The sequence below is a fragment of the Platichthys flesus genome, chromosome 18 (genome assembly GCF_949316205.1).
Source record: "Platichthys flesus chromosome 18, fPlaFle2.1, whole genome shotgun sequence".
In the NCBI taxonomy this organism is placed as follows: Eukaryota; Metazoa; Chordata; class Actinopteri; order Pleuronectiformes; family Pleuronectidae; genus Platichthys; species Platichthys flesus.
The window spans coordinates 19,420,946-19,435,828 of record NC_084962.1 but is presented as its reverse complement, the minus strand read 5'-3'; the positions used below and the strand labels follow the sequence as shown (position 1 = coordinate 19,435,828).

At 44.5% G+C, this 14,883-nt stretch overlaps 1 protein-coding gene across 16 annotated transcripts in view; it reads right to left on the bottom strand.

Annotated features, from left to right (window-relative positions):
* Positions 1 to 14,883, bottom strand: part of afdna (afadin, adherens junction formation factor a) — a 68,079-nt gene that overhangs the window by 13,828 nt on the left and 39,368 nt on the right. For all 16 annotated transcript variants that reach the window (XM_062411675.1, XM_062411665.1, XM_062411672.1 and 13 more), the window contains 10 exons: positions 13,925 to 14,070; positions 13,477 to 13,571; positions 12,901 to 13,166; positions 12,676 to 12,819; positions 12,349 to 12,547; positions 11,875 to 11,981; positions 9,493 to 9,573; positions 2,137 to 2,202; positions 1,973 to 2,046; positions 470 to 588 (listed from right to left, as the gene is read on the bottom strand). In XM_062411675.1, coding sequence (XP_062267659.1) covers positions 470 to 588; positions 1,973 to 2,046; positions 2,137 to 2,202; positions 9,493 to 9,573; positions 11,875 to 11,981; positions 12,349 to 12,547; positions 12,676 to 12,819; positions 12,901 to 13,166; positions 13,477 to 13,571; positions 13,925 to 14,070 — 1,297 coding nt within the window. The remainder of the gene's footprint in view (positions 1 to 469; positions 589 to 1,972; positions 2,047 to 2,136; positions 2,203 to 9,492; positions 9,574 to 11,874; positions 11,982 to 12,348; positions 12,548 to 12,675; positions 12,820 to 12,900; positions 13,167 to 13,476; positions 13,572 to 13,924; positions 14,071 to 14,883) is intronic.

The following is a 14,883-nucleotide window of genomic DNA, read 5'->3' as shown; positions in this document are numbered from 1 at the left end:
CAAACTTTGGAAAATCCCTTCTAACAACAGAAATCTGCAGGTTTTAGAAGCAAAATGTATGAGCTTTTAAAACGGCTTTTAATTCCAAGACATTTTAATGTTCTGGATTGTTTAAGGACATTCAGGGAAGTTTATTCTGTAATTAAGCTGCTTCTTTTTTCTTAATTCAATTATTCATTATTTAATTAAGAGAAGAAGCAGATTAATATCCCCAAAAAGTAAGAAATACCATCACAATTCTCTGAGTCAAGTAAAATCAGAATAAGAATAAAAAAGAAAGAATGAGAACAAGAAAATAAAATTCAGAAGATCCTGAATCCAGAGAATGAGACTACAGAGACTGTACAACAACAGAAATATTACAATTACACAATTCCTGACTTTGACGAGTAGTTAAATGTTTAAAAGAAACTGTGAACATGAGGAAGTGCACGACAACTAAACTTCTACGGAGTGTGCGTTTGCTCACCTCTCTGCATCAAGGGGCTCGGCTGGTTGAGGAGAGTAGCCAGCCCGTGGTAAATGGCGCCCTGCTTGGCGACCTCCAGAGTCACCACTGAGCCCGTTCTCGTCATCAGCTCGGCGGCTCTACACACAGACACACACAGACACACACAGACACACACAGACACACACAGACACAGACACAGAAAAGAGAGAGGGGGGTTCATCTGGTGAGATGCTTACAACCTCATGAGAAGTTTCATATTTCTGAAACACACACATTCTTTGAAAGTAGTTTCAGCTTTGATACCGATTCCAAACAGCTAGAAAAACATGGAAACATGTTCACATTGTCTCCGACCACAACTTGTTTATAAACAATGATATAAAAACACAAAAATGATAATATTGGAGAAGCTGGAACCAGAAAGTCAAAAAAAACAATCACTCATCAGAGTAGCTGCACTGCAGATATTTAATGTTTGAGTTAAAGTGCAAAACCAATAAAATAAATACTTTCAGTCATTATTTTGATTAAAAAACACTAGTAATGATTATTTTGTATTATAAAAGAGAGGAGGGAGAGATTATCTGTAATATGAATACAATCCCACACAGACACACACACACACACACACACTGTTATTCTCCGTGCACTCGGCTTTAAACAAATCCTCAAAATAGTTGAGGGGCAGATCACATGAGGTAATGAGCCATGTGTGTTCGATTGGATGGAACTCGGGGAATGTGACGTTCGGCGAAGTACAGGCTCAACATCCACATAAGGAAACATCACAGGATCTGAGTTTTAATTTGAAACCAGAGACCGGGAGGCTGTGATTCATAATTACAATCTGAACCTGCTCAGTGGAACCTGTGGGAGTCGGACAGGAGACGACCACAGGATGATACGACCGCTGGACGCGTCTGAGGCTGAACGTTATCAGATGCTGCTGATTTTAAACAATATCCTCGTCCCACCTGCTGTCTGCTCACTGAAGGCCTTTAGACACGTCAAGTCTGCACATGCTGAGCGAGAGGAATAACTGGATTCATGTGTGTGGGGCGTTAGCTACTGAGCTGTTTCCAAAACACGAACACACACACACACACATTTTCTGCTCGTGCTGTGTGTTCTGAACACACACTTGGACAAATGGGACACAACCGCCTCAGTGCAACAACCTCAAGATGCCTCAACCCTGAGGTTTGTGGTTCTCTGATGTCACGACAGCATCAAACTTCACTTCTCAAAATGTTTTCGATCCTCAGAATAGAATCAAACCTGAGATTCATCATCGCTCGACCATAAATATGTCAATCCGTCAATGTGTGGCGGGTGGATGGGCATATAAAAGAAAAACACATCATGTGCCACCCACACCTCCTCCCTGCTGCTTCTGGGCTGGATCACTGGTTTCTTCTATGGTTTAGTTATGATGTTTAAGTGTCAGCTGGGAACTTCCCCCATTTACAGTTTCAAAATGGAAACTCGAGCAGGAGAGGACATCAGGTTCTTGGTTCTTACCTCTCTTGTGACAGGCCGACCAAACTGCGCCCGTCCACACTCAGCAGCTGGTCGCCTGCCGCCAGCCGACCGTCCTGTGTGGGAACAAAAACCACAGAGTGAGTCACTGTGTCGCTTCTTCTTCCTTACATTTCTCTGATATTGTTTTTAGTGTTGGTACGAACCACGTCAGCTGCTCCTCCTTTGACCACGGACTTGATGTAGATGCCCAGCTTCTCCTGACCAGCACCCTGCAGACAGAGAGAGAGAGAGACTGGGTTAATATCATCTTCATACCAGGTCTGAACAGGGTCATGATGGGTCCTGATCCCAGAAGTCTCTGAGGTGCAGGTGAGCTACGACTCTTCAGGACACAAATTACAGAGCAACACGCACCACAACCACCTCATTGGACCTGTGTGGTCTAATCCTGGTCCAGGGAGAAGCACCGCTAACACCCAGCCGTGCTGACTGATGATGCCCTGCACCAGGAGGGAGTCCAGCTCCACCAGGAATTTAAAAAGCTCACTTTTTTTATACACAGCTGATCCAGAGCGTTGATACTGAACAGAGCGGAGACAGATTGCAAAACGGTGGTGATCTAAACACCTGGTCTCTTATCGGTGCTAACAATCACCTTCATGTCAAACTGAGATATTAGAAGAGCAACAGGAGCAGTTATGTGTTTTTTCTTTTAGATTCTCTGGCTTGTTACAGATTATCTAGTGTCAACGTTTGATTCTCAAACAATTAAGTCTCCCACTGGAAAACACTAGATTCTTATTATGTTCCCTAAAGCAAATCTTTTGCACATACAAACCAGAGCGCCTGTGTGTGTCTCTGTGTGTCTGTGTGTGTCTGTGTGTGTCTGTGTGTGGGGTGTCTCTGAAGTGGGGAGGCGGTTTCAGTGCTGGCACGTTATCAGACGATTCAAACGCTTTCTTTACCATCTTGACATGTTTATCCTCAGAGTTTGTGCAACAGCAGAACCAGAAACCAGAGGAACATTTCTGAGAAATCTTTCCTTACAGAGGCGCAAAACATGAAAATCATGTATCACAGAAAAATATGTCGTTTTTGATTTTCATTATTCTAAAGCAGGTTTGAGGAAAAGCTATATTCCAGACACACAATGAAAACACAACCTTCACATTGAGAATCACAGCGTCTATAAAGTGGTGATCGCTGCCACTCGTCAGACCTGGCACACAGAGTCTTGTAAAGCAGAGTTTACACTCAGGTTAATGGCTCCTACTGTTTGCAGCTCACGTTTAATACTAGTGGGGATTTTTATTTAAAACTACTTCATTACTCTGGCCCACAATGGGCATCGTAATCATCATATATATACACATAGATTATGATAATCATCTGCGGGGTCTACTTCCAGCAGGCTCTGTGCACGAGGCCCTCGACTGTGACTGATCGGATTCTCCCTGCAGCAGGAACCAACTTTTCAATGAGATGGAAAATATAAATACTGGGTTCAAACATCAAGCTTGTGTTTTTAATGACAATGAGCTTTGTGCTGCTCCCACATCTAAATGAAACAAATACTTTCCTGAGCTTCCGCATATTGACTGAAAGTAAGTGAAGGAGTTCAGACTTTAACCTCATTACTTTCATTTTTCGGTGTTATTTGCTCCAGTAATAATGAAATGTGGCGTTCGGGTCGTTAACTCTGTGAATAGAGACTTTTCTGTTTGCTGCTCCGTCCACTGTCCACAGATCTGTGTCCCAGCCGCTCCACAACAAGAAGACAGCAGAGACTTCAGTCCTTCAAACTATTTGACCCTCAATGTTTCAGCTCTTTCTCTGAATGTGTGCATGTTAGTGTTTTTGTGTATGTGCATGTGTGTGTGTGTGTAGATGTAATAATGAGGCTGGATTCATGCAGGCACGAATTTCCTGTGAGTGACATCACAATGAGAGAAGAACAGTGAATCACTGCGACTGTTGAACATTACAGACGACAGTGAAGAGTCTTTTTCCAAATGGAGCCTCAGCTTTGTGAGGACGGACGAGACTAAACAGTCTCCAGAGACACTTGTGGGACACTTGTGTCCTGTCCGTCAGTGTTACACAACTAATGTTCAAATGTGAATATGAGCAAGTTCTTATTTAGGCAGTTGAAATCAGTGCAGAACATATCAGCGGCATCACGGAGGAAGAAGTTTAAGTTGAGAAGATGATGGATGCAAGTAAATAGACATCTGTGTTTAGCGGTGCAAGTAACTTCCTCCAGCAGACATGGAGCAGCAATAAGATGAATTGTGAGTCCTGTATTTACTAGTTTTCATTATCGACAAACTCCTGAGGGAACTCTTTTATCAGCCACATGTTCCACCAGCTACTCTGAGGACTTTTGGAGCTCGTTTCCTGCTGTGGTCGAACACGATGTTGTTGATAATGTGAAGTATTAAGTCTTTGTTCCAGACGGACACTGAGAGTGGAGCTGTGGAGACGTGGGCGTGTTGAAGCGTGCGCTCACAGCAGGTCTGAGGCAAAGTGGAACGATTAAACCCGGGAGCTGATGTTGGAGCGTTGGGGTCAAAGTGAAACCAGATGTGCCACTCGTCAGAAAGGCCGTCAACTTATCAACACATAAAAAACAACACAACGCTGTGGCAATCACACTCACTCAACTGACGACAAAAACACTCTAACGAATATACAAACTCTTTGTTATTTAGAAATAAATAAATCTGTAAGAAAAGCTGAAAATGCCTGAGGCAGGTTCAGGGTTTGATGTCCTGTGATTTAATGGGCAGCTCTGGTTCTTTAAAGAGCCCCGACACAACAAATCAAACGCACCTGAAGCTGCCAGGCCTGAATTAGAGAGGAACGGCCTCGGGCTTCACGCTCTGGGACTCGATGGAGACGCCACAACTTTTTAAAAAGAAGTTCAGACCCCCCCATGACGCAGGTTACACTCAGTAACTTCTCTTCTTCACGCACACTCCTTCCTCAGAGAGCGTTCCTGATTTTTATTGACTGCTTTCGCTGGCGACAGTGTAATAGGTTTTTTATTTGTCTTGAATTCTCTTAACTACTGTGTCGTAAACTTTGTCATGACAGGAAACACTTAAAATAAACAGTGCACCAGACACGAGAGCTGCACAACCGGGCTGAATTAAACATCAGCTAACTGCAGCACAGATACACACGTACAGAAATGCTTTGTTTGGAAAAGTTTGCAATTGTGTTCCTGCAACTGTCTTCACGTTTCTTGATGAAGTGCTGCATCACGTTTTTAAAGATCTTGTTTTGTCCAATTAGCCCAATTGAAAGTTTTAATAACTAAAAGTCCTTGAGAAAAAAAGACCAAGCAAGTAAAGAAATCTGAATTTGCACAAATGTAAATTCCATTTGTGCAAATCCTCCGGACATCAGACTCAGAGTGACGTGACATTTTTCTCTGCGTCTGACTCACGATGAGAAACTCACGTGGACAGCGGAGCCACCGAGTCAAAGGGGGGGGGGGGTCACCAGCCTCTGATGTGCGGCGGACACAACTACCGTTAATGCCGACTGGCAGCGCACCAGGATTACAGGTCTCAACACGTCGGGCTGCTCTCTGGAGCCTCTCTGAGGGAGAAACCACTTCCCCACGAGAGGTGGTTTAAAAGCCAGGAGGTGTTTGAAGGCCCCGTGCAGCCACAGAGGTGTTCTCTGTCATTTGGGTGGATTCAACATCTCAGGGCACGCACACAGTCACTTTGATGGACATCTCCATAATCCTCCTTTTATATAATTATTATTGCTGCATCTGTTTGCACAGGATTATTTTTAATCCTTCTGTAATTCTTCAGTTCACAGCACAACTGAAGTTTGCTCCCAACCTGAAGCTGAGGTTGTCTCATCAGATAAGAAACACGGAGCAGAAGTGGAAGCAGGGTTTTAAAAAATTAATGAAGGACTAAAAAGACGATGGTGCTTCTGCTCTTAAAACATGCAGGGAGCAGAAATTAGTTTTCAGAGAAGATTGATGCAATAAGCTCAAGTGTTGAGAGAGAGAAGAAATTCACACTAATAATCACAAGTTATTGATTTGCAGCCCAAATGCAAGATGTGTTAAGTTTTATTTTGATGCAGAATTGATGTAATTTGGAGGAAACAAAAAGCATAAAGAGAGAACTTTGAAGATTTGACATTTATAACAAGCTTCAGGAAACAAACTGCGACTTGAAAGTCACTCAGTAGAGCCGACGCCCAACAGTCAAGTTCACTAGATCCAGATATTTATTTGGATCTGAACCAAATTAGAAACAGTCAACGATATCAGATCCCTAAAGAGAGAAACCACGATCCATGAATTCTTATTATTTCATTATCTGGATCCACTTTATGGATGAAAACAAACTCCATGACAGAGGTAATGATCTTTTCTTACTCGAGTCATGTTTTGCTCTGAGCTTTTCTTTGCATGTTGATCAAGGTCAACGCACTTCTCATCATGACGAAGCAGTTCTCTGTGAAGCTCACTGCGGGTTCATCTACCAGGAACCACAAAGTGCACGTCTGCTCCTGGTTTTCCACACTAACCTGACACAATGTCCCTCCACCACAGACACACAACACAGACACACAGAGCTGCACACATGTTCTCATCCATGCACCTTGTAAACACCTCCTGCTTGCAGCTCTACAGGAAAGCCTGTGTAAGTGTGTGTGTGTGTGTGTGTGTGTGTGTGTGTGTGTGTGTGTGTGCGGTACATCCTCCCATTGTCCCAGCCCTCACAGGGGGCAACGCTCTCATAGTATTGTTCCACTTTGAGTTTGATTCTGCAAACACACAAACCACTAATACTTCAAACACACAGAACCAGGGCAGCTCTTTGAGTTTGGAGGGGAAAGGTTCAGGTTCTTGTTGTTCTGGACCTGCACAGAAAGATTGTTCTGTTCTTTAAAGTGAAAGAATAAATGAGTAAACACACTAACACGGGCGGAGGAGGAGGAGCGGGAACAAAGTTTCCTCAACTCAAGCTGGGAGCTGTCCGGAGGAAAGAAACACAATACCGCACAAACGCACACACAGAGTAGTTTAAAAGGTACAAATCTGCTTAAAAACACACAAAACTCCAGAGAAACAAAACGGAAAAAAAGAGTTTGATATAACTTCTCAAACATTTGTTATATGTAATCAGACGGTGCAGATCAAACACTGCCCTGATAAACTGGTTTTACCGAGGAGGGACAACAGAACCACCTTTAAACCGCAGTTCTCACCACACTGGATTATATTCTGTTCAGTGATACTAGTGAAAGGAAGATAAAAAACCTCCTGAGGACGTTCTCACAGAACTCTATCTGTATTTTTCACCATCTGTGTTTCGTGTGTGTACTTTAGTTTAACCATTATCCGAACGGCCCTGAAAGCAAACAGTGAAAAGTGACGAACCAGGCGGTCGTCACACCGCCGGGTGAATCCACACCGGGCCACTGTCCTCCACATGTGTTCAATGTTCAGCCCGCTGCTCAACACTGCAGCGAGCGAGTCAGACCAGAGTGTGAGCAGCTTAAAGGAGGTGAAGAAGAAGGAAGAGACGGAGGAGTCTGGTCTAATAAATGTAATAAAATATACATAATAGGTTTTGTTATTACACCCACAATCATAAAAGCCCTGTTACCTGGTCTCTCCTGCCCACCACAGAAAACCACATGCTGCAGCTGCTCGTTAGTGTTGTCCAGACCAGTTCACACTGGGACGTCCGGTACGGAGACTGTTTGAATCCCACTTCAACCTGTTCACATGCGGCTACACGTCTGAGAAGCTTCCAGCTCCGCCGGACGGCAGAAATCCATTCAGCTGCCGTTCAATCCCGCGATTAACGAATGAGACCGCGAGAGGAAGAAAGTACGAAAAGTTGTGGAAACGTGGTGCAGGTCATTTTTAAAGAGAAAAATAAATCAGATAAGGATTAAAAACTGTGAAGATTCCAGCGCCTGTGGTCAAAGAAAGCTGCAGTGGATTCCTCAAAAGTTCCCAAGTGCAGTGAAATTCCTCCTCGGGCTCCTAATGACGAGTGTTTGTGAGGAAACATAGAATCCAGGAGTAGATCCAGAGGTGAGGAGTCGGACTGAGGTGGAGCGCTGCTGCAGCTCAGACTCACACACACACACACAACTAACACACAACTACACACCCACAGGGTTATATAACAGGACAGAGCTCAGACCAGTTTACCGACAATTCAAGCAGCTGTTTGACAGAATTCTCCCTACCTGACTTTCCCATCCCACCCACACACACACAGACACACACCCATTCCTCCGCCTACTCTCCTCCCTGTACGTCCACACAGCTTCGAAAATAAACAGAGCAATGAGGTTTCCTCAGTGCGTCCTTCCTTCCCGCTCGTCCTCTCCACTCCACCCCCCCCCAGCAGTAAACTCCACTCCACTCTCAAGTGAGAGGGAGAAACTTCAGGCTTCAGACCGAGAACAAACTGGTCCGAATGCTTCATTAAAGAACACAACTTCAGATCACGGTGCATCACCACAGCTGTTGTGACAGGACACAACAACACAACACAACCACCAGAGTCCAGGGATTCTTTCCTGTGGAATCGCACATGAGGTAAAGTCCTTTACACAGAATTACGCAACCGTCTGACCTTCAGGAAGCAGGATTCCCCTCTCTTAATTAAAATGTAGTTGATTTGGGACACGGTGCACAACAGGGACCTGCTCTGGGGTTTGAGGATTCAACACAATCTGCTCAGATAATCCCAGATATATATTATAATCCAGACAAACACACACCTGTGAGCTGGTATTGACGAGGTGAAGGGATAATGATTAATTTGACTGCTCAGGATGAAAGAGCTCACTGTCGTGCCTATGAGGGTGATGTTGTTTTAAACACTTATGATTGATGATTGCTCTTGTGTTTACATCTGTTACATGTGCTTTAAAGACCTTGGTAAAATAAACCAGAGCTGCGACTAACACCACAATGTTCTAAAATAGCAACATTAAATTATCATTACACTTTTATAACGGCGGCTGCATTTCCTCACTCTGTTTTAATGTTAACAGACATATACAGCGGAAAAAGGATTTCCCGGTTTTCTGTGTGAGTGCTGCAATACTGATTTTATCCAGCAGGTGCTGCAACGCTGCAAATCTGTCACATTTAAAACTGATCATTTATATATATTTTCTTTTTAGGGATCATTTCTCTGGTGACCTGTTGTACTTGTGGATCCAACCTGCACCTAAACTAAGTGAAACAAGTGAAACCTCTTGAAATGCATCCAGTCTTATTCATCCTGTTCCAATTAGTCATCCGATGTAATATAGTTAACACAATTTGTTAAATTTGCATCAAACAAGAAGGTAACACACACAAATCTCAATTCATTTTCACAGCTGCCCTGAATCTGTGTCGCTTGGACGCACACAGACACACACTTCTGTTCTTCTGTCTTTACCTACTAAAAGACGTTTATTTCTTCAGATCAGCTGAAGTTTGATTTAATGATTTACACACACACAGACACACACATAAACACACACTTGCAGGTGGCGTTTCCTACCTTGGCGGCCACGATGCTGAGGCCCATGCCGTTGTGCTTCTTCAGGGTCACGGTGACAACCTCCGGGTCTTTCCTCATTGGCTGAAAAGAGAGATGGACAGGAGAGAAGAACTGTTAGTGAGGATGAAACCTCTTCGATGGGTGTAGAGCAGCCGGGGTGAAACTCTATGATCGCTCTCTGGACAGAGCTCTATGGTTTCCTCTGAAATGCGACGGCCGAATATGAGACTGGAGTAAGAAGAGGGAGGGATGGGAAAAGGGAGGGAAGGAATGAAGGAGGGATAATAGGGAAAGGGGGAGACCACAGAGGAACCTGTGGTCGCTGGAATCGAGTCAAGAATGAGAAACCACATCATGGCTACCCACACACACACACACACACACAGAGACAGACACACACACACACTCCAGGGTTGGGTGACTGGGTGGAGAAAGAGAGACAGAAACAAAGACCAGAGCGAGGTTTCCCACATCTTGAAAAAAATGTCATCTGACAAAGGAGACTCCAACACAAACAAGCTCCCGTCAGACGCTGACACGTCTCTAACACATTGTGTATTTTTGTGCGATGGTGTGTCGGCCGTCGTGTGTGGCTGGACGCCGCTCAGAGCGGAGAGACGTCCGATGTGTTTCTGCAGGAACACCCAGAACCACACAAAGCAGCAGAAACCACACGACAACTACAATACAACTACTGCTACAACAACACTGCAGTTATACTAAAAGACGAGTTAGACGACAACAACACCGCACACCGACGGCTACTACACGACAACGACCGCCCAGCTGCGACTTCTGTCCGAGGACAAACTGAACCAGATGTTTACTCGTGGTTTGATTTCTTTAAAGCAGCTATAATACAATGTGTTTCTCTAATAATACTTTAGAATGTGTGTAGTGTAACAGGAGTCACTCGTAGTCCCGCTCAGGACACCAATCACAGCTGTGATGCTAACGTGCTACGCTAGCTGTCCATGCTATTCTGAATACACAGGAAATAAACGCCACATTCAGAAGATGCATCTGCCTCATTTCTCCAGAACCAGTTTGACCTGGATTTTTTTTTTTTTTTTGGATTGACTAACGCATGTGCTCCAGTATTTGTGTAAACGTGTGCAACTTCCACCACACACACACACAACTCTCACACTTTTGGTATGTAAACAAACTACATCATAGCCAATCTGCTGATGTGGATGCAGGACAAAACTGTGTTCATGGGGAGGAGGGGGGGGGGCACAAGAGCCTGAACACACACCATTAATCACAGTGTGTGTGTCTGTGTTTGTGTGTCTGTGTGTGACGCCTGCATTATGTCGAGACTGCAGTCATGAAATAGTAGAACAGGGATAAACAGACCAATTACACAGGAAGTGGCTGTGTGTGGAAGTTTGTTTCACTGTGTGTGTATGTGTGTGTGTCTGTGTGTTGCATCTGTGAAGGTTGTTATGAAAAGTAAATTGCGTCTGCTGCAGTGACTGTAATCACTGCCTACAAACTACGAGACCACACAGAGACACAAACACACACACACACCTGAACCTTAACCAGGGACCCAAAATAAAATGTTGTCCCCAGTTGACATTTAAAGGATTGAAGGATTCAGGATCTGAATGATGTCGTCAAAGGGAAACCTATATAAATACACACACCATCACTCCCACACACTATCACACACGCACTCACACAGGATCCAAATTCAAAGCACCTTCCAGATTTAGACCTCTCTAAAAATAGTCTGTTGTGCCGTCAAATCGTCTCTGCTCAGGAATTTTACCTTTTTTAGTCTGAAACTCACCTTTTCATTTTGTCTAGAAGACCGTGACGCCTGAACTCTCTCTCTCTCTCTCTCTTTCTTCAGTCTGGTAACTCAAGTATGATTTACATCTTCATAACTTACTGCTATGTTTAGTTTCACATTTTCTGCTTTGTTTTCTTGAAATTCCTCCAGACACTAACCCTTCTCTTTAATCTGCTCACACCATAATTGGTATCTTAGTTGATGCTGAATGTTTAGGTTTTTGAAGGTTTAAACAAGTTAAATTGAATGAATCAGTTCCACGTCTTGTTTGTAGTTTTATTAAAATGTGCAGATATACGAGACATTAAAAACTCTGAGCCCTAACCCTTTCCCTGCAGGCGTTCAGAAAATGAATGAGAGACAGAGCAGGATGAAAGACGTTAGTGTCCTGAAGTTACTCTGCATCAGAGCCTTGAGATTTGACGCCTGTCACAGCCTTCACCTCCACTCTGCACTTTGCTCTGCACAGTTTCCAAGAGTCAGCATTATCCAACCTGCATCGAGTCCTCTGTGGTACCCGCTCTACCTGGGATAAGCTGTGTGTGTCTGTGTGTGTGTGTGTCTGTGTGAGAATGTCCTACCATCTCAGAGCTGTCGAGTGCAGAGAAGGGGGTTTCACACTCGGCTCCTTCGAAGTGAACGGTCCAGGTGCCGGGCGAACGAGGATGCGGTACTAACCGACAAAAACCTGTAAGAGAAAACACACATGGTTACACACAGACACACAAATGGTTTAAACAAACCAATAAAACTATTACTAATTTCTCAAAAAGAAAAACATCATTTATAATTTCCTACAGCCCAAAGTTATGTCCGCATTGTTTTTAGACATTTTTTTGATTTTCAAAATAAAAGCACTTATTTTTCACAAACCAATTGATTGTTTTTGCTCGAAAGAGTCAGAAGAATAAACTTTAATCATATATATATTTCCACCTCAGCGTTCGGACTGAGCTTTGCCAATAATGTACCAAACATAACCCCATCAGCTGACTGGTGCTCAGTGGGATGTATTCCCACAACTAGATCACGGGTCTAGGTTCCAGTAGCATCACCTCTCTGCAGCAGCGGGTCCAGGAAGTCCTGCAGGCCGTTGGGGAGAGCGCGCACCACGTCGCAGGAGTAGCCGTCCTCCGGGAGGAGGAAGGGCAGCTGGAGGTCCGGGTCCTCCTCCAGCTGCACCTCTCTGCCGTCGCTCCTCGCCAGCTCGTCAGCCGTGTTCTCCGCCACCGCCACCACGTGGTCTATCAGCTCCTACACACACACACCAGAAGAAGAACACATCAGGGAACTGTGGTTCTTCTACTCCACAATCAAGTTGTGTTTTTTAATATGAGTGTGTCACGAGTTGAGACGTCTGTGTGTGTTTGTGTGTGACTCACAGGCGGGATGTAAGGCTCATCTGGAGCACAGTGGTAGTTGGTCATGAGGGCGTGCAGCTGCAGGGAGTTGAGCTTGAAGCAGGTGTTGTGGATGTTCTGCACATCCTGCATGGAGTACTTGTCCATGGTCAGCAGGGTGGTGGCCTGGAACACACACAAATTAAACTTAGAATTCCTCTACTTCACACAGAGCTGTAGGTTTCACATGTTCTCTGCCCTCCCCACCTGGACGATTCGACTGAGGTGGCAGTCGGCGGCGAGCTCCAGGCCCTGCTTCTCGGCCCAGGCCTCGATGTGGCTGAGCTGCTGGCGGAGGATGGCGCCCCAGTAGTGACAGCACAGCCCCGAGTCCGTGTCCGTCACCAGCTTGTTGAACAGCCACATGTTGATGAAGTGGAAGAGCTGCGAGAACAGCTGGATGGTCAGAGCGGCGTTGACCCGACACCGCCGCAGCAGAGACATGGCCCCCGTCAGCGTGTGCAGGACATCCTCTGCAAGGGAAAATATATTTCAATGTTTAATAAAGCAAGAATCAAAACATCGGTGTGCCTGTGTCAAACCACCGATATATGGAGAATGGTGAAGTTCAGGATTTGGATTTTAAGTTTAATTAAACTCTTGGTTTCACAGAGTTTTAAAAGTGAAAGTGATGCTTTCAGACAGTGATTCCCAAACCTAGACACTCCTGAAGGCAGTGCAAGAAAAACCTGACTTAATCGATATGTTATGAACAATACAGGAGAAATTAAAACATCTTTGGACAGCTGTACGTCTTCTCTGTGTGTTTCTTGTATATTTTACCTATCTTGGGTCTCTGTGGATTATGCTCCTCTGGGTCGTCGAGGAAGGCGGGCATATAGTTATTCAGATCAGCCTGGAGACAGTGAACCAGGTATCTGCAATCACACGTCACAGTTTGTTAGAGACAAACACAAAGATTCATCATCGTCAAACCATAAACAAAGCTCTGCATCCCATCTTCACTTCATTGACATAAAAATATCCTTCCTTGGTTTGTGAGGATCAGTTTGTGATGGACCTAGTTTGAAGTTCTTCTTTAGATTTATCATATTTGTGGAATTAGCTCTGATCCTTCAAGGACATCATTCGACGTGACTTGAAAAACTAACACAGAGAACTGATCCAATTCCCTGATTTCCCCTGGTGGGAATGCATCTCTGAAAATATATCCCACAACTCCTGCAACATCCAGTCGCACAACCGCACACACACAGACACTCAGACTGACTTGAAGGCCATCTGGACCAGATGGGCGAGGATGTCCTGGGCGTCCAGCGTGATGCGGCTCAGGTCTCGGTCCTGCTTGACGAAGTTGAGCAGCTCCGAGGCGTTGGCCATCCAGAAGGCCAGCGCTCCCGCGATGTTCTTCTGCTTCTGTAACGTACCAATCAGACAGAAGACACACGGAGGAGGCTGTTAGAGCGGGGGGGCTGAAGGAGGAGGAGTTCAAATAAAAGAAGACAGGGGTTTCTGTTTGAGTGGCAGCCAGAAGGAGCAGTTTGTTACTTCAGGGATAGACTCGTGCCCCCCCCCCCCTCCCTCCAAGCCAAACCAGAGTCCAGAGGAGTGGTCACCACTGTCACTTTAAATCACACGCTCAGGCAAAGTGCAATTCCTTCACATCTAATTACCAATAACATTTGAATTTTTACAGAAACTGTGATACAATAGTGACCAATCCTTCTCACTCCCAGACACAAGTTGATTCACCAGGTCACCAGACACAAGCCCCCCCCCCCCTGTACAGGTTCAGATCTATTTTTGTTTGTATTGTTTAGACTGTAGACTTCCACATACATATATTCACAATTTAACCCCCTTTAAATGTAAAACATGACAACGTGCTCCTCTCATATTCCCAATGAAATAATTTTCAAGGAATATAAATCAACAACAGCAGCACAATCTAAATCTCCTCTAAGTGTACTGTCTGTTGTTGTTGTTTAGTCTTCTGCATTAGCTCCACCTGGTGGACAACAACTAGCTGCAGTTGTTTTGTTCACACGTCAACAGGTTTATTTTTTCATAATCTCGTTTAAATATGTGGTGGAAACTGGTTAACAAAGTTCTGCAGGAATCTTTGAGTTCCCAGAAAAAGTTTCTGGGACAAATTTTTGGAGCTGAAAAAGTTATAAATATCTACATTTATTTTTCCAACCAACATTAAGCCCTCAATTTATTTCGGTA